The sequence below is a fragment of the Cornus florida genome, unplaced genomic scaffold (genome assembly GCF_030987335.1).
Source record: "Cornus florida cultivar Cherokee Brave unplaced genomic scaffold, ASM3098733v1 CherokeeBrave_3.0.0_Hap2_Chr11, whole genome shotgun sequence".
NCBI lineage: Eukaryota > Viridiplantae > Streptophyta > Magnoliopsida > Cornales > Cornaceae > Cornus > Cornus florida.
Window position 1 is genome coordinate 134727229 of NW_026775581.1, and position 20638 is coordinate 134747866.

At 36.6% G+C, this 20638-nt stretch overlaps 1 protein-coding gene and 2 pseudogenes across 2 annotated transcripts; all 3 read left to right on the top strand.

Annotated features, from left to right (window-relative positions):
• Positions 1-60: 60 nt before the first annotated feature.
• On the top strand, positions 61-6540 carry LOC132285759 (formate dehydrogenase, mitochondrial-like). Of its 2 annotated transcripts, none has more exons than XM_059787965.1 (6): positions 61-464; positions 3650-3815; positions 4215-4707; positions 5459-5586; positions 5929-6008; positions 6110-6540. In XM_059787965.1, exons 1-6 carry the CDS (start codon positions 336-338, stop codon positions 6269-6271), a joined length of 1158 nt encoding a protein of 385 aa, XP_059643948.1. In that variant the 5' UTR covers positions 61-335; the 3' UTR covers positions 6272-6540. The 2 variants fall into 2 exon arrangements, with proteins under 2 accessions (XP_059643948.1, XP_059643947.1); XM_059787964.1 differs by having other exon boundaries at positions 4146-4707; positions 6110-6539.
• A 1792-nt stretch (positions 6541-8332) lies between these two features.
• On the top strand, positions 8333-10231 carry LOC132285326 (UDP-glycosyltransferase 708G1-like; annotated as a pseudogene).
• A 4611-nt stretch (positions 10232-14842) lies between these two features.
• LOC132282199 (UDP-glycosyltransferase 708C2-like) lies at positions 14843-20318 on the top strand (annotated as a pseudogene).
• Positions 20319-20638: the final 320 nt, after the last annotated feature.

Genomic DNA, 20638 nt, shown 5'->3' on the forward strand with positions numbered 1-20638 from the left:
TTTTTAATTTCCTTATTTATTATTTTCTTAATTTTGTAATTACTTATATTTGAGATTAGAGCGCATCAATAGGAATGACCTCGAAAGCCATTCTACTTCAGAACTAGAGCAGCTCTTCAAAGTTTCAGTACGCTCCAATAGCGTGTTTGTGATAGATCCTCCAAAATTTTTAGAATAGAGCCCATGTTCTTCTCCACTCACCAGTAGCTATTTTTGAGAGAAATAAATTTTAATTATTTAGGATACATTGCTTAAAATTGTGTGCGTAAAGGGTGGGAAGAGAGAATCAGATTAGGGATTGAGCAATAGAAGCTTGACAAATCTCTTACACAAAAATGTCCAGTGAAGCAGTTGGAGAAGAGACGCGTGCTATTACTATTACTGTGGGTGATGATATAGTCAGATTATCTGATTATGGAACTGGATTTGAACCTGAAGAGGAACTGAACAAAACAGGAGAACAGGTACCTAAATAATTATTTCGTCTCTCTGTAGATCGAAACACAGTTCATTCTGGTATCAAAATCGTAGAAATTTGGCCATATCAAAACCCTAGATAAAATATGTATCTATATGACATATAGCTAATTAACAGTCACTTGTAATTAGCAAAACATACTTCAACACTTGGGATTGATCTATATTTGTTACTCATTCATGAAGTTAGTTCTAATTGATCTCATATTAGAAAGCAACTGTGTTTTTCAATGCGTGGCATATTAGATTACTGATAAATTCTAGATGTTTGTTTTGGTTTTGTATATACAATATTCCTTTGAATTGGTAACAACACTAACGCAGCTAGGCACGAGTACTGATTTTTGAGACACGGTGATTGCAAATGCAGTAACATTATGTTACAAGTACAAATACAGAAAACGGATTATCTGTAAAGCTCTGAATACTCAAATTTTGCTACACCAACCTTAATTGTTGATGCAAATATATCACCGTATTGAATTTTAGAGATTCAGTCCTTGCTTTATTTTCATTCCCAATATCTTCATCAATTGCAGACTGAAATTTGATTCCTCTGTTTCTATGATTACCAACATCAACCTAATGATGAACATGAATGAAAATCTTTACTTTTTATCATTGACATCTTCTTTGTTGAAATTAGCCACATTGTAGGTTATGGATTGCTTAAAATTTAAGTTGTATATATCTTTACTTCATTCACAGAGTCATCTAAACTAAATACCCTTGATTAAGTTTGTGCACACTGTTACTTTTATTTTTATTTTTATTTTATTTTATTTTTTTTGTAATTCATATTCTAACGTAGTATCAAAGTCATGTTCTATGAATATTGATTTCAAATCTTCTTGTCTTCATTTATCCTTTTTTTTTGCTTTGCACTAACTGTTCCTTGTTCTACATTTTTTATTTTTTCCTAGTTGGGAAACTCACACACATACTGCCTCCACTGAGGTTCGAACCCCTGACCTCCCTTTGGGAGGTAGGAGCCTTGTACCGCTAGGCCACAGGCCTGTTGGTTAATTTGTATCTGCATTATATTCATTTATTATATATATTTTTTTGCTTTTTATAATATTATAGTGATATGTATTTGAGGGTCTCATTTTGATTTGGACATTAGTTCTGTTGTATTCTGATTCAATTTTTCCTGGGTTTTCATAAATCTCAAAATTTCCAACCTGTTTCTCAGCTTGAGACTGTTTTTATTAGCCTAGTCTATGTCCAAAGGTGCAGCATGGGAATAGGGAATTATCAACAGGCAAATGATGCCCACTATGTTGTGTCAGTATAAAATTTGACACTAAAGATGCACAAATATATGAAACTTAATACTTTTTGAACTCGGGACCTCTTTATTTGATATTATAATTAGATGGATGTGAATGCACAACAACATTATTAAACATGTTTCTTGTACACTATTTACAAAATTCAAACGTTACCAAACGTTGATTCTATTTTTAGAAAGAAATGGCTAGATATAGAAACACCTAGAATACATAAATGTAAACGTTACCAAACATCCCCTTAGTTTCTCTTATTTTATTTTATATATATGTGTGTATGTGTGTCAAAATATGGGATGTATCAATGTATGTTAGTCTCTCTTCTTTTTTCACAAAGCTAGTTTCTCTTTTCTTTTTATATGTATGTAAAGTAATGGTATGTATTATAATATTTGTCAGTTCTCTATACTTTTTTCACAAAATGCCTTTTAAACTAGGTTGTGTGTGTGAAAGAGAGATAGAGTTGCATGAATCAGATGCAGGTTCTGAAGGACATGGATGAGAGGATGCTGCCTTGGCCAAATCTTCATCTCTCCCTCTCTCTATCTCTCTATCAAAACTCACTACCATACGTATCACAAAAGAAACAAAAACCTAGAAGACCCATATCTTTTTTTTCTCTACCTTAGCATTTTCTTTCTTTTCTTCCTTCCTCTTTCTTTTGCTCTCTTTTTATGGGTTTGTTGATCTTTTTGAATTAAAAATTTTGAAAACAAAAAATACTTTTAAAGAATGTCTTTAGACTTTATCTCTATTCTCTCTATAATATTTTTCTCTCTAATTTTCTTTCGAGATGCTCTAAGAAGTACTGTTGAATGGATATGGAAAACTGTTTTTCTTATCGTTAGATTTAAAGAAGCAAAAATTAATGAGTAGTGATACACATCTCAAAAACTATTTCGAGATGTGTATCTCAAATCTGAAAACGTTGCCGTATAGAGTCTCACTTGAAACAGATATTTTGTCCACAAGTTTCCATAGGTCATGGATTGACTAATAAAAAAAGAAAAAAAAAAAAAAAAAAAAGAAGAGAAAAAAGAAATATAGGTAATGGAGGCTAAGCAAACAATTCAGTAGCAAGTCCCTTTCTTGGATTAAGGGTGTTCCATTTTATCTCTTTGCTTTTGCTCAAGTTTGGATTAAGGGTGTTCTTAAAACTAAAACTGTTTTAGTTTTATGAACATTGAAAACAGTTTGAAATTCATTTATTGTTATTTTTGAGGATTTGTTATCTAATAACAAACTAATAAAATGCAATTTTTTTTTTAGTTATCTGAAAAATGTTTCTCAAATTATTTTTTGATAATTAAACTAAAACATGCTTTAGGTTGTGCTTCATGAGCTGCTTGAATGTCCCTGTTACTGAATGCTTCCATTCACATTCTCAGTACCACGTTAAGGTAGAAATGCATGATCTTCAATAGATTCAATTTGGGAGCATTACCTAGTCGCCTAGTTGGTAGAGCGCCCAGCTCCCCGAGCGGGTGTGGCCTTGTTGTAGTCCCCCTCCCCCTAGTTTACTAGGATTTAAAAAATAATAATAAAAAATAAATAAATAGATTCAACTTGGAAAAATTAGGAAATCCACTATATTCCTCCTACATGGTTTTATTTCTATTTTCTGAAATGACAAACTCTTAATTTTAAACATCACCTATTAGTTGGCAATTTTTCCTAAATGACTCATTATATTAAAATGTCATATAAATCGAGAATACGATCATTCAAATTGAAGACGTCCATACAAGCTTTAGGTTAATGAATTATTTGAAAAAAAATATGATATGATGGCATTTTATTCTTGCTTTTCACATCTAAGTAAAGCCCTGCAGTTTTCATTTATGATTGGTGTAGTAATCGTTCTCTCTCATTGCAAACAGTCTTCTCCTGGAAGCAAAAAGATCGTTGGTGTCTTTTGCAAACCAAAACATGATTTTAAGAATGACAATCTTGTGGGCTGTGTACAAGGAGCCTTGGGAATGCAGGACTGGTTGGAATCAAAAGGTCACCAATACATTATCGCTGAAGACAAAGGACCTAATTGTGGTAAGCGTGTAGACAAAATTACTCTATTTAATATATACTTTTGTACACGTGAACCTGAATAATAAGTTAACTTGAGTAAGCTTCGGCAGGGAAGCCACCATGTCATGCATGTAGTACAGTCGGAGCCAGTTAGTTCATGGAACAAGTAACGTCAAATAACTGAGATGAAGATGGAAAGCAATTTTTTCTAATTTATGTTAATTGAAATTGTTCAAAAAGGAATATGGTTAAAATGTTGGGTCACTGTTTAAGGTGCTAGTGTTGTGAAGTCATTGCTTCTTGGCTATAGAGACTAATCAGATCATCTGTTTTAATAATTCCTTGTTGCAGAACTTGAAAAGCATATTCCTGATCTCCATGTGCTGATAACTACCCCTTTCCATCCCGCGTATGTTACAGCTGAAAGGATCAAGAAGGCCAAAAATTTGCAACTGGTGCTCACAGCTGGAATTGGTATTGATCATATTGATTTGAAGGCAGCAGCTGCTACTGGTTTAACAGTTGCAGAAGTCACTGGAAGCAATGTAGTCTCTGTTGCAGAGGAAGCGATCTTTCTTGCTGAGGATGCACTCATGAGAATCCTCGTTCTTGTCAACAACTTTTCGACTGGATACAATCAAATTATCAGTGGTGAGTGGAATGTTTTTGGTATTGCTAGTAGAGCTCATTCTCTTGAAGGAAAGACTGTGGGAACAGTTGGTGGTGGACATATTGCTGGGCTTTTATTTCAACGGTTGAAGCCTTTCCACTGTGATCTCCTATATCATGATCAGAGCAAGATGGATCCAGAATTGGAGAATCAAACAGGGGCAAGGTTTGAGGAGGATCTTGACTCAATGCTTCCCAAATGTGACATAATTGTCATCAACACACCTCTTGTGGAGAAAACAGAGTAAGCCTTTCTTCTCACACCCAAGCTGCCTTCAACTAGTATAATTAAAGAGTTCATTTTTAATTCTTAAATTAGTAAATTAGCAATTGGAAAACTAACATGCATATGGACGATAAATTTAAACGAATTTATGACATGTTTCAAATGTAGAACAACATAGATCTCAATTGTTAATGTTAACATCTAATAACTGGTGGGAGTGTTTTGAATGGGTGATGACCTGCCTTCAGCGCAAGCAGTTTATGATTATCTTAATCGGAAGCCCATCAAGCATGTGTTTCGTGCCTTATGGGCATTTGTGAATTTATTTACTCTGTTGCTATTAAGTAGAGCAAAATTTTGAGTTCTTATCTAAAACTTCAAACAACATTTATAACTGCCTATGTTTTCTTTCCAAAACTTAAATATGACATTTTTTTGTTAATTTTCTTCCTAGACGATATTGCTAAGTGATTTATCAAGGCAGCTCACTGGTGACTGCTTCATCACTGCTAGTTTGGAACTTACAATACTTGGATTCTTTACTTCACCATAAGATGTATAATGTCCATCAGCCCATATATACACGTGCAGTAAATAAAAATTGGGAGACCTACACTACATGCATGATATGAGATGTTAATATTGCTTTCAATCTATTATGTGGTTCTAAACAATGATGGTCTTTTGTTCTTATTTTTAACACCATGGCCCCATGGCCAACATGTTTATACTGTAATCAAAACTAATTAGAATACCGGTTTGCCTTCAGAATGATGTTTGACAAAAAAAGGATTAAAAATGTGAAGAAAGGAGTTCTAATTGTTAACAATTCTAGTGGAGCAATCATGGATATGGAAACATTGGCTGCTGATTGTCTGAGTAGAAAAGTAATTGCAGGTAATTTCAAAACTGAATTTGATGGATGTGAATGTTTTATATTGTATCCGCATATATTCCTATAAACAACATAAGCTAAGGTGTTGTTTCCATCTTGATTTTGATATGAAATTTATTATGTTACTTGTTCTCCTTATTTTGTTAAAGTTCCTTTTTGTTGGATGCCACTGTATTATCATGGATTTGAATAATAATAATAATAATAATAATAATATATATGATGATGATGTTTAGCTAATTAAGCAAGTTGAGGTCTTCAATTTGTGAGTACAGGGACTGCAATACTACTCACCAATTTTGTCCCTTTAAACTAGTGCTTACCTATAATTTCCTAATTTTTAGGTTATAGTGGGAACCCTTGGCAATACATGCCAAACCAAGCTATGACCTCTCATATTTGTGGCTCTACAATTGATGAGCAGGTATTCAAGCTTTAAAATTATTTATTATATTTCAATATCGTTGCTTCTTTTCTTGTATTTTTTGTTTGTAACTCGGAATAAAAATATTGAAATGATGCCAGGTGCGATATGCGGCTGGAGTGAAGGACATGCTGGAGATGTACTTGAAGGGAGAAGATTTTCCTCCACAGAATTACATTCTCAAGGACGGCGAACTAGCAAGCCAGGAAATGCTGGACAGGTACAAGGGAGAAGATACGTTGTCCGATTCCGCTGAACAGTAACTGTATGCAATATAATAGATATATATAGTTTCACAGAAATCCCTAACATAAAATATACTACTACTATATAGTTTCAGGTTGTTCCATATACCGTGGATTTTAACTTTTCATCCCAGCAATGACATAGGAATAGAAAACCATATGTTTGTTGTATTAGAATTAAAAACCCAATTTATTTAATAGGAACTTGATTCCTACCTTTTAACTTAGATTTCAAAATTAAAATGTGATACTTGTCTGTTGCCACCAGAGGATGCTCTAATAATATAAACACTAATTCTACAACCCTTTCATCTTCATCTTCATCTTCATCTTCATCAACCAAAGAATCCAAAGAACCTTTAGCTTGTTTGTATTAGTTAGTTGTAAAGCCGTTATAACTAATAATTTTTTTTATTACTAGTATTAGTTATCAAAAAATCTCATCATAATAATAAATTTTGAGAATCCAAATATTATGACTCCTAAATAAATTAATTCCATAAATTAAAATAAATAATATCTAAGTCTAAACGTACATAAAATAAGCCAGATAATATCATACGTGGTCTAAACATGAAATAAACCGGAATGATTTGCACGAACATCCTCCAGGCCCTTTACTCCATTCCTTCACGAGGGCCGGGAACAATAAGACTCTTGAAGTGCAAAAGCCAACTGTACAACTATTAGCAGGCGCAACATCCGTAGGACTTGAATTTTTTTAAAATATTTGATTTGATTCCATTCTACAGTAATAATTTCATAATTTATATACTACACGTGCGAATCTCCCCCAATTTGCAATTTTAATTTAGTCAATCCTTCAATTCAATTTGTGAATCTACAGTTTCATAACCATTTTTTATATAAACAATAACTCTATTAAGCATCTATAATAAATAGACCAAAGGATAAATTGCCACAAGCAGCAACAATAGACCAAAGGATAAATTGCCCACAAACCCCTTCAAGTTTGCAACTTTCACCCTCTGTTGAGCTTTGAATAAAGTAACAACTAGGTTCATTTCATCGTTAATACTGTCTAAATAAATTTTTTTAAATGCAAAATTTTTTAACTTTCAATGGGATGAAGTTACAGTTTTAGGCTCAATTAATATGCGGTGCGACAAAACTAACTCCAAATTGTTGAAATCAATAAATCGGACCGATTCGAATTGAACTATAAGAGATGATTCTTTCTTTTTTTTTTAATTCTGGTGTGACTTAGCTAAATCAAATTTGAAAAATTTTCGTATTTTTTCTTTCATGTTGCCTATCAGGATTCTGTACGTAATACCAAGAATTTTACTTGTAGTGTGTCTGCATGGTTCTCTAAGCAACTGTGTTACATGAAAAGTAAATAAGAGAGAAAAAAGTAGCAACAAAGACATAGACATATATAAATGCACACTGCCTTAGACAGTTGGATAGGATTATAACAGTTCCTCTGTCTACCAACCGAACATGCCACACTTGAATGTTCTTGGTATGCGTCTTATCTAACCTATTGACCAAATATGTCATTTAATAATACTATATATTTTAAATGATTTAATCTTTTATTATTAAAATAATATAAGGAGTAGTATTAATGACCGAATTCGATGATAATTATGAAATTTTATTTAGTGATATCAAGTGGTGAACCTCCTCATGCCAGAAGAATTCAGGCACAGATCATTATTCGAATGGGAATACAGAAGTAATTTTTTAGGTCCCCAAGTTTCAAACCCAAGAGTTAAGTGCAACTTTTTGCGAAAATTTCATCAATGTAATTAGGACCAAATTCAGAGGAGGTTGGTGTATATTACCCTAATTAATATTACTCTGATTTAACAATAAGTTGGCATTAAAAAAACAAACCAGAAACAATTCATAAACCATCCTCTGGTACTAATATGTTTTTTTTAAAATTAAAATCCATAGCAATAGGCAACAAAGACATGAACATATATGCTGCATTGGAATGTGTGGTGGGATTATGCAGTTGGTTTCTCCCATTTAATCTTTCCATCCACCAACTCAACATAATATATATGTGCAACACCTAGTGTGAGTATCCACAAATTTATCATCCACTGAAGAGAGAAAGCTAACCTACTCACCACCAACTATGTCGAACACACCGCACATAGCCCTCTTCCCAAGTGCCGGAATGGGTCATCTGATCCCGTTCCTTCGGCTCGCTGCAATGCTAGCTTCGCGCGGCTGCACGGTCACCCTTATCACCATCAAACCTACGGTCTCTGCTGCAGAGTCTACTCATATCACTGCATTCTTCTCCACCTTTCCACATATCAAGCGTCTCGAGCATCAAATCCAACCCCTTTTGCCTTCTAATCCCACCATCAATGACCCTTTCTTAGATCATTATGAAGCCATTCGTCGCTCTGCTCATCTTCTCCATCCCCTCATATTATCTTCATCCCCACCTCTCTCTCCCATCTTCTCCGACTTTTTTGTCACAACAAGCATTAGCCAGATTGCTGATGATCTCTGCATACCCAACTACGTTTTCTCCACCACCTCTGCCACATTTCACTCTCTCGTGGCCTGCCTACCGTTTCTAGCTTTATCCGGAGGCACTGCTAAATTTAATAGTAGTGGCACTGTTGAGATCCCTGGTCTCGCTGCATTGCCAACATCAAGCATTCCTCCACCCTTCTTCAACCCAAATCATCCTTTCACAGCCCTGCTAGCATCAAACGCGCTTGCTCTAGCAAAAGCAAAAGGTGTCATAATAAACACCTTTACCTCATTTGAAACAGAAACTATCACTGCACTCAACGATGGAGGAGTTTTATTAAGTAATATCCCAATATTGCCACTTCTTCCAGTTGGGCCGTTAGAACCTTGCTATCTCGAAAAAGACTATCATCTTCCATGGCTAGATAAACGAAGTGCTGGATCCCTAGTGTATGTCAGCTTTGGAAGCAGAACAAGCATGACTAAGGATCAAATAAAAGAACTTGGAAATGGGTTGCAGAGAAGTGGGTGTGGATTTTTATGGGTAATAAAAGGCAACAAAGTGGACAAAGACGATAGTGAAGAGCTAGAAGACTTGCTAGGCAAAACATTCCTTGAAAGAACTAAGAATAAGGGAATGGTAATCAAGGGATGGGCGGACCAAGAGAAGATTCTGGCACACCCCGCCATTGGAGTTTTTGTTAGCCACTGCGGATGGAACTCGGTGATGGAAGCAGCTCAAGTAGGGGTACCCGTGTTGGCATAGCCGCAACACGGGGACCAGAAAATAAACGCAGAGGTGGCGGTGAAGGCGGGGTTGGGGATGTGGATAAGGGATTGGGGTTGGGGTGGAGAGAGATTGGTGAATGGGGAGGAGATTGCAGAGAAGATTGATGTGATGATGGGGGATGAGAACTTGAGGAACAAGGCTAGGAAGGTCGGTAAAGAGGCTAAGAAAGCTGGAGAAACTGGTGGGACTTCCGAGAAGGTGTTGATGGAAGTCATTGAAATGTTGAAGCATAAACACGGGATCTAATATCTATATTTTCCATGTTATGCATCTTCTTAGTTTTACTTTTATCAGTTCTCTTCCAATTTCAGATTGCTTTTAATTGGTTGTCAGTCTCTATTGTTCACGGCTGATCGACTTCTAGGCTTCCATCCACATTTAAGTCATCATCTGCCAACATGGTGACGCTTTCTGTATCCTTCAACAACATAGTTGCCCTTGTAAGATACAAGTGGTTCCGATGATTGGTGATGAATAAGAGAAATAATGGAGCTTTTCTGTATGGCGGGAGACATCTATTTTGGCTCAAATTTTGGGAGACATAATAATATTTGTGATCCCACAGCAAACAAGAAGTGAGAGATGGTGATTATTGTTGTGTGTTACCGTGTAGTGATACATGTGTGTGTATGTATAATGTATATGGCAGTTAAGTAATGTGTGTGCATGTGACGACGTAAAGAAAAAGGAAAAAATTGATGAAGGTGAACGAGGCCAGTCATTCTCCATAAAACGTGGAGAGAGAGAGAGAGAGAGAGAGAGAGAGAGTTGAGTTGAGTGGGGGGAAAAAATTATAGAATAATCTTGGTGATTCATTGATATTTGTAAACTTTATATTTTTTAAAGGTTAATTACAATGACACCTCTTGATGTTTGTCTTAATTACAGTCATATACAAATTAACTTCTTTTTGAACAGTTAGACTCCTTTAGATTTCATAAACTTAACAAAGACACTCTTACCATCTCTGACACAAGTTAAAATGGCGTTATTATCCTTTGACTTTTGAATTACCTTAATTTTTTAATTAAAATAAGAAAATGTATCAAAATGCCATTTTAGGACAAAAATACCCTCATCTTCCCTATCTCTCTCCACCCACCAAGTCCAAAATCAATATCCAATCAGTCCCTTTACAACTTCCATTGAATTTGAATTTATCTTTATTGATTCAAGACTCATCATTTCAGATGCTAAATTCACCGGAACTGTCATTGCCGAGCTCAGTGACTTACATTCACTCACTCTAAGCAATTCATCCATATTAAACGATTAGTTAATAAAGCCTAAACTCTATCCTTTCAACGAGAAGCCCATATACTTCTGCAACTCTCTCTCTCTCGAGCTCCAGCAACGATGACGATGCTCTAGCAACATTGACTAGCAGTGGTGTTGGCATGATGGTAAGTACAGTCTAGTTGCCCCACTTCCGTATGAATCAACAACCTTCTCCAATCTGATTTTCACGATGGTGATTGCGGAAGTGGGGAAAGTCGTGTGTGGAGGTGATGGTGGTGTTGTGGCGGCGGCGGGGGCTATAGTCGGAGGAGGAGATGGATCTAGTGGAGGCGGAGGTGGTGTTGTGGCTGCGGCGGCTGTGGTTGGAGAAGAAAATGCGGATCACCATGGACGGCGACGATTCCCGACCGACTGCCACAAATTCCCCGCCGCTGCTGCTGACGACGATGTCATCGTCGAACACTGCCGCCACTTCAGCGCAGTTCTTCTACGGGCCGATTCAATCCATCATCCACCGGCCGATTCAATCCATCACTGCTGCCGCCACTTCAGCCTGTCGCCGTCGACATCGTAACCAAGTTCTGGGAGGTGGTGTGCGCAGAGCACGGGATCAATTCCTGCGGATCACGTGGCCGGTTGTGCGCAGAGCACATGATGTGGAAAACGTCTGATCCGGACTGTACGACCAGGTCTTCCTCCCCGACAACTTCGTCTTCAGCCAGCCAGTCCCCGACCATGATCTCTTCAACACCAAAGCCATGATCACCTTGGCCAAGACGTCAAGATCATCGCTGCCAATTTGATCGTTGACGATGGTCAGTGGTGCTGGTCGTCGTCGTCAGTCAGTCGGATTTCGAGAGGGTTTGTCATGATATAAGGGTTAAGGTATAAAGAGATTATGTCGGTTGAAAATAAGGCTAGGGTTACATAAGAGAGGTGAGATCTGTAGGGGTTAGAGAGGTGATAGAGGAGTTGAAAGGTTAGAGAGAGAAACGATAGAGAGAGTTGTGGTAGTTAGGTTTTCTAAGATGGGCATTTTAGTCATTTTACGATTCTAATATTTTCTCATCACATATTAATTAAATATTGAAGGGCAATGTAGACATTTCACTGGCAAAATTTGATATAAAACTAACAGGGAGTGTCATTGCTCAAAAAGAGGTTAACTTGTATATGACTGTAATTAAAGCAAATCTCAAGGGGTGTCATTGTAATTAACCCATTTTTTAAAAAGGGTTGGTCGTTATTCATTCGTTGCTGCTAAATGTAGGTAATTTGTCAAACCACATGCATCTTAACTTATTTTTGTGTGTTATTTTTTATTTTTTTGTTTTCTTTTTCTTTTATTGCTATTGCATATTTTTCGTGTTATATGAGATCTTGGAAAGATTAATTCCTAACATTTGTCTCGCCTATTCTTTTCATATGAAGAAGCTTTGTTAAGGTGGAAATAATAGGCGGATTGGGGAAAATATGAAACTTACAATTAGAGGCCCCATATGTGACTTGAAGTCTAGTTGTTTCTAGTGAATGATGGAAATTTAACCCCACATTATTACATAAGATACAAGTGGTCTGATAAAATGAATAATGTAATTCGGCGTCTGCTCCCTATACCCAAATCATGAGGTTCCAGGTTCCTCCACAGCTACGGTTAGGTATGAGTCATCTCCTAAATGCATATCACGTTGATTTAAAATGATAAAATCAAATGAAGTTATGAGAAGTCAATTTGGCAGCACTTAGGCTTAGTTTGTTCGATATAAAAATATTCTTTTATTTTTACTTTGAAGGTGTTTAGCAAAGGTCTACGTCGAGGTTGAGGTCGAGTTTATCGGACGAAACATGTAAAATAACTTGCTGAAAATTGATGAATAAGTTGTTTTTGTTAAATTTTAATATTTTTTTTCTTCGTAAATATTGTACGACAACCAAACACCTGGAAAATAAAAAAATATTTTCCATCCAAACAATCGGAACCTAGTGACAGTAAAGTATTAGATGGGGCTACCATTAGAGAATGCCATTGGGCCATTTGCAACATGTAATTTTGGGAGGAATCAGCCATTAGAATGGTCTGATAGTCAACCAGTTGGATCACTGGTGTATACTTTAGAGTGTGGACAGCCATTTCAAGGGAGCAAATTAGAGAACTGGGAGAAGGTATGGAAAAGGTCAAAAGTAAAAATTAATATACTACTACTATATAGTTTCAGATTCCATATAGCGTGGATTTTGACTTTTCATACCAGCAATGACATAGGAATAGAAAACCATATGTTTGTTGTATTAGAATTAAAAACCCAATTTATCTAATAGGAACTTGATTCCTACCTTTTAACTTAGATTTCATAATTAAAATGTGATACTTGTCTGTTGCCACCAGAGGATGCTCTAATAATATAAACACTAATTCTACAACCCTTTCATCTTCATCTTCATCTTCATCTTCATCAGCCAAAGAATCCAAAGAACTTTTAGCTTGTTTGTATTAGTTAGTTGTAAAGCCGTTATAACTAATAAATTTTTTTATTAGTAGCATTAGTTATAAAAAAATCTCATCATAATAATAAATCTTGAGAATCCAAATATTATGACTACTAAATAAATTAATCCCATAAACTGAAATAAATAATATCCAAGTCTAAACATATATAAAATAAACCAAATAATATCATACCTCGTCTAAATATGAAATAAATCAGAATGTCTTTGATCAGCACAAACAACCTCTAGGCCCTTTACTCCATTCCTTGATCAGGTCGGGAGCAATAACGGGTCATTGATATGTATAATGACTATTGAAGTGCAAAAGCCAGCTGTACAACTATGAGCAGACGCAGCATCCGTAGGACTAGAAGTTTTTTTTAAATATTTGATTTGATTCCATTCTACAGTAATAATTTCATAATTTATATACTACACGTGCGAATCTCCCACAATTTGCATTTTTAATTTAGTCGGGGAAAAAAAATCCTTTAATTCAATTTGTGAATCCTCAGTTTCATAACCATATTTTATTTAAACAATAACTATAATAAATATATAGGTTTCAATCTCAATTTCTCATAGAGTAAAATCAAAAGAATAACATTAGTGTTTGGCTCCGATCGAAATCAATATGCATTTTTCTTATCTATCCTCCTAGTGTTTGCTTAATGGTCTGGTTCTGGAAACTGTTAGGCTCTCTCCTTCCAGCCTGGTATATATATATATATATATATGTTGCCTCGTGGTGGGTGGTTTCCTCCTCTTTTGCACGTGCAGTTCCAGGCTTTGTATGGATGCCTGATAGTGGTGGGTGGTTTCTTTTCTTGAGTTTTTGTTCTCCAACCTCTTTTTTGACTGGTGGATTTGGGGTTTTATAGACCTGTATATGTATGTAATACCAGAGAATTTCCCTTGTAGTGTGTGTGCATGGGTCTCTACCAACTGTGTTACATTTGCTTGCTTACCAAAAAAGAAAATAAGAGAGAAAAAGTGGCAACAAAAAAATATATACACTGCATTTGACAATTGGGTGGGAGGATTATAACAGTTCCTCCATCTACCAACCCAACATGCTACTCTTGAATGTTGTTGGTATGCGTCTTATCTAACCTATTGACCAAATATGTCATTTAATACTCTATATTTTAAATGATTTAATCTTTTATTATTAAAATAATATAAAGAGTGGTATCCGTAATTTCGTGCCCCACCTCATTGTGATATCAAGTGGTGAGCCTCATGCCAGAAGAATTCAGGCACAAATCATTATTCGAATGGGAAATACAGAAGTAATTTTTTAGGTCCCCAAGTTTCAAACCCTAGTTAAGTGCTACTCTTTGCGAAAATTTCATCAATGTAATTAGGACCGATTTCAGAGGAGGTTGGTGTATATTACCCTAATTAATATTACTCTGATTTAACCCTAAGTTGGCATTAAAAAAACAAACCAGAAACAATTCATATGCCATCCTCTGGTACTAATATGTCTTTTAATTAAAATCCAGAGCAATAGGCAACAAAGACATGAACATATATACTGCATTGGACTCTGTGGTAGGAATAGGGTGGCAAATGGGCGGGTTGGGTCAAGTTAAAAATGAGCAAGTTAATATGGGTTAAGATTCATATTCAACCCATTCAAAATGGGTTAAAAATGAGCGGTTTAAAAATAGACAGGGTCAACCCGTTATAACCCGTAAACTCATCAATTATTTTTTTTAATTTTTTATATTTTTTATTTTTAAATTTTTTTTTATTTAAATTTGATGGGAACATTTCTCGCTATGGCTACCATCACAAACGGAGCATTTCGCTATTTTCTCACATGTCCCTCTATAAAACTTTCTCACTCTACACTCTCTCAATCCATGGCCGCCATCACATCGCTCTCTCTGCAGTTTCGCCCACGCCTTTCGCATCAGAGCTTGGTATATCAGCTTCTCTCTCCCTCCAAAATCTGATTTATCAGTTTATATTGTTTTGGATAATTGTTTGTATGTTGGATAAAAGCATACACTTTCTTCATCTACAGGGGGATTATATAATCAAATAAGCCACGTGTTTATCTAATAGTTATCAGATTATTCATTTTCAAATTCGATGTCTTCTTTTCTTTTCTTTTTTTCTGACTATTTCTCTTTGTTTTTCTCTGGTTTAAGTTTTGTTGATAGTTGATTTATTGGTAATTTATCTGAGTGAGATCTGGAATTTATAAATGATAATCTCCTGAGATATTGCTCCACAGCGAAAGCTTTTTGGTGGTGGTGGTGGTGTTTTTTTAATTTTTTAATTATTTTTTTTTTCATAAGGTTTTAATTATTTTAAATTTTATTTTATTTTTTAAAATTATTTTTAAATTTTTAATTTGAAAAAAATATTTTTTAATTATTTATTTTTTAAAAAAGAAATTTCTAGAGAGAGAAACTTAGAAAGGAGATTGATGAGAAACAAATTTAGAAAGAGAAGATTATGACTGAGAGTATTTTAGAGAGAGAAGATTGTGACCGAGAGAATTGAGGATTGTGAGTGAAGAGAATTTTAGAGAGAGAAATGAGTTGAGTGTAATATAAAATAGATGTTGTGTGTTTATCATGTGATGGGTGACCCTTAAATTAAATGGTTAAAAGTTATTTAACCCATCTTACCCTCAATTAAATATGGTTCACCCATAACTATTAAAAAGCAGGCGAATATGAACGAGTTGATGAATTCTGACCCATTTTGCAACCTTTAAGTAGAATTATGCCAGTTTCTCCCATTTAATCTTTCCATTCACCAACTAAACATAATATAAATGTGCCACACTTAGGGTTGTAAGTTGGACGGGCTAGCCCAGCCCAACCCAACCCCAACCCAAGAATTTTGAAATTTAGACAAACAATTCACAAATCGGGTTCATGTTCGGGTTGGGTTTAATCAAAACCCAAACAATTCGGGTTGGACTCGGGCTCAACCCGAACCCAACCCAAAACCCAAAATTATTTTTTTTATTATTATTATTTTTTTCTCTTTTCTCTCTCCTCTCTCTCTCTTCTTTCTCTTTTCTCTCTCTTCCCCGAATTTTTTTTCTCTCTCTCTTCTTTCTCTTTCTTCTTTCTTCTTTCTCTTTCTCTCTCTCTCTTTGCCCGATTTTTTTTTTTTTTTTTTTCTCTTCTTTCTCTCTCTTTCTCTTTTTTCTCTTTCTTCTTTCTCTTTTCTCTGGCCGTCCCTCAACCGATCCACCGCCGCCACCCCTCAGCCGATCCACGTCGTCGCCGTCACTTCCAACAAATAAAAACAAAACCCATACATACAAGTTAGCAGTTGCAGAAAGATAGGGGAGCAAGCTTGAGAGTTGAGAGAGAGGGGGGCAAGCTTGAGAATCGAGAGACAGCGGCTGAAGCTTGCGAACGGCGAACCCGAACTAGAACAGCCAGCGATGGAAACTGAAACATATGGGTTTTGATTTTTTGAACAATCTGAAATGATCTGAAATATATGGGTTTTGAACTTTTGATTTTTGCAGACAGATCTGAAATATATGGGTTTTGAACTTCTGATTCTTGTAGATTTTGTAGTTTGAAGTTGCACAGAGAGAGAGAGAGAGTTGAGAATGAGACTGGACGATTGGGTAGGCCGAAATGATTTGCCCTAATTTTTTTTTGTTTTTTAATAATATATAGATATATCTATATATATAGATATATATCTATATAATATATATATTTTCCAAAAAATATATATATAAATAAAATTTTAAAATTCAACCCGTCAACCCGACCCGACAGGCCCGAAAATATTCGGGCTGGGTTTTGACTATAACCCATGTTAGTTACAATTCGGGTTGACCCAACCCAACCCGATTCGGGTTGAGGTTGGGTTGGGACTGGGCTGGGTTGGGCCAGCCCAACTTGCAGCCCTAGCCACACTGAGTGTGTTAGTATCCGCATATTTATCATCCATTGAAGAGAGAGAGCTAACCTATTGACCACCAACTATGTCGAACACCAGTGAATTTCAGTGTACACCGCACATAGCCCTCTTCCCAAGTGTCGGAATAGGTCATCTGATCCCGTTCCTACGGCTTGTTGCAATGCTAGCTTCGCGCGGCTGCATTGTCACTCTTATCACCATCAAACCTATGGTCTCTGTTGCAGAGTCTACTCGTATCATTGCATTCTTCTCCACCTTTCCACATATCAAACGTCTTGAGCTTCAAATCCAACCCCCTTTGCCTTCTAATCCCACCATCAATAGGGCTGCAAATGAGTCGAGTCGAGTCGAGCCGAGCTTTGGCATGTTCGGGCTCGGCTCGCCACAATCAGGGAGGTGCTCGGGCTCTGCTCGAGCTCGGGCGAGCCTAGAATAGCCAAGCTCGAGCTCAGCTCGTCAAAAAATCGACGAGCTCGGGCTCGGCTCGATTCGGGCTCGTCTGCGCACATATTGGGGAGGCTCTCAGCTCTCAAGCTTGCCCAAATAGCCAAACAAAAATATCAGAATAAATGAAAAACCACTAAAAAAGAGCAGTTTTTTTTTGGAAGGTAAAAAGAGCAACATAGATTCGTGTAGATAGATGGAAGTCATCAAAGTAGCCCTTGAAAGTGAAATCAACCTTTAAAATAGCTAGCTGGTTTGCTACTTGCTTCTTTAATTAGATACACAGCACACACACATATATAGCGCACACATAACACAACACCTATATATACACAGCACACATATATACAAGTATATATAATACAAAGCAGGTTAGTGTATATATATAACACAAATATATCATATATATATATATATATATATATATGCACATACATACCTTCAGAATCGTTGCAAAGAAGGAAAGAAGAGAATAGGAAAGATGAAAGGGCTGTCGCTGCTTCATTTGTGAATTGTGGTAGAGAATGAAAGTAGAATAGGGTTTGTTTGTAAACTTAAATGGGTTGAGTCTTTAAAATGAATATAGGCCATTATTTTTTGGGCTTTGTTATTTAGATTGTAGTTGGTTTTCAAATGGGCTTATCATATATAATTGTAATGGACTCACACATATGGGCTGGATCAAGAATTTATAAATGGCTAATAAACGAGCCTTATAGGAGCCTTGTTCACGAACTTAAACGAGCCTTGTTCACGAGCCCATACGAGCCGAGCCTAATGTTGTTCGGGCTCGGCTGGTTTACTAAACGAGCCTAGAAATTAGGCTCAAGCTTGGCTCATTTGCTTAATGAACGAGTCCGAGCCGAGCCCTTAGCGAGCCGAGCCCGAGCTGTTCATGAACAGCTCGGTTCATTTGCAGCCCTAACCATCAATGACCCTTTCTTAGATCAATATGAAGCCATTCATTGCTCCGCTCATCTTCTTCATCCCCTCATATTATCTTCATCCCCACCTCTCTCTGCCATCTTCATCCCCTCATATTATCTTCATCCCCACCTCTCTCTGCCATCTTCACCGACTTTTTTGTCACAACAAGCATTAATCAAATTGCTGACGATCTCTGCATACCCAACTACGTTTTCTCCAGCACCTCCGCCACATTTTACTCTCTCGTGGCCTGCCTACCATTTCTAGCTTTATCCGGAGACACTACTAAATTTAATAGTAGTGACACTGTTGAGATCCCTGGTCTTGATGCATTACCAATATTAAGCATTCCTCCACCCTTCTTCAACCCAAATCATCCTTTTACAGCCCTGCTAGCATCAAACGCACTCGCTCTAGCAAAAGCTAAAGGTGTCATAATAAATACCTTTACCTCATTTGAAACAGTTATCACTGCACTCAACAATGGAAGAGTTTTAAGTAATATCCCAATATTGCCACTTTTTCCAGTTGGGCCATTAGAACCTTGTTATCTCGAAAAAGACTATCATCTTCCATGGCTAGATAAACAAAGTGCAGAATCCATAATGTATGTCAGCTTTGGAAGCAGAACAAGCATGACCAAGGATCAAATAAAAGAACTTGGAAATGGATTATAGAGAAGTGAGTATGGATTTTTGTGGGTAATAAAAGGAAGCAAAGTGGACAAAGAAGATAGCGAAGAGCTACAAGACTTGGTAGGCAAAACATTCCTTGAAAGAACTAAGAATAGGGGGATGATAATCAAGGGATGGGTGGATCAAGAGAATATTCTGGCACACCCTGCCATTGAAGTTTTTGTTAGCCACTGCGGATGGAACTCGGTGATGGAAGCGGCACAAGTAGGGGTACCTGTGTTGGCATGGCCGCAAAACGGGGACCCGAAGATAAACGCAGAGGTGGCGGTGAAGGCGGGGTTGGGGATGTGGATAAGGGATTGGGGTTGGGGTGGAGAGAGATTGGTGAATGGGGAAGCGATTGCAGAGAAGATTACTGGGATGATGGGGGATGAGAACTTGAGGAACAAGGCTAGGGAGATCGGTAAAGAGGCTAAGAAAGTTGGAGAAACTGGTGGGACTTCTGAGAAGGTATTGATGGAAGTCATTGAAATGTTGAAGCATTAACATAGGAACTAATTTTTATATTTTCCAATTTCAGATAGCTTGATTGTTTGTCAGTCTTTATTGTTCACATCTGTTCAGCTTTGAAAGGATTATTTTGTGCCTTTGATTTCAGTTACCTTTTGTACAATTTTTAGTAGGAAGTTTCAATGTCCAGCACGCAAAATCAAGGGGTGTGAATTCACATGCCAAATATCAGGGAGGAAAGGTGAGTAGTGCAATTAGGAGTAACCTCAAGGGGTGTGAGTTTCACGTCTGCAACCTATACCCAAATCTTGAGGTTCCTCCATAGCCACTGTTAGGCATTGGTAATCTTCTAAAGATATGGAGATTTAAAATGATACAATTAAATGGAGATCTGATCAATAATTATGGAGATTCTGAGCAAGTCAGTTGGTCGGCACTTAGTGTAGTAGAAGGGCTACCATTAGTGAGTGTTATTGGCCCATTTGCACCATGTGATTTTGGGAGGAATCAGCCATTAGAATGGTCTGATAGTAAACCAGTTGGATCACCGGTGTATACCACTTTTGAGGGTAAGCAGCTATTTCAATGGATTAACGTGCAAGTCGGTGGGAGATTTGTTCATGGAGAAGGGAAGAAGAAAGGCTTTTTGTGAATATAGGAGTACGAGAAGCATTCTTTTAGCATCTAAAGATGGTCTTGAGATGAGGACTCAAACAAGTTTTCAGATGAAACCAGAAACTCATTTAAGCTAATACACAAACTGGCTAAATCAAACATAACTCACTTATTATATGCCACTGCTGAATAAAAATAAAAGAAACCTCAAAACTCTGTTCTATTAGTGCAACAAAGTCCTTAACAGTTGGGCTAGAGGAGTCTGTGAAATGAAATTAAAAGATATTCCGACTCTTGAAGTCTTTCTAGGATATCTGTTGGGCCAAAAACAATCCCAGGGGTGAAAACACCTGGTTA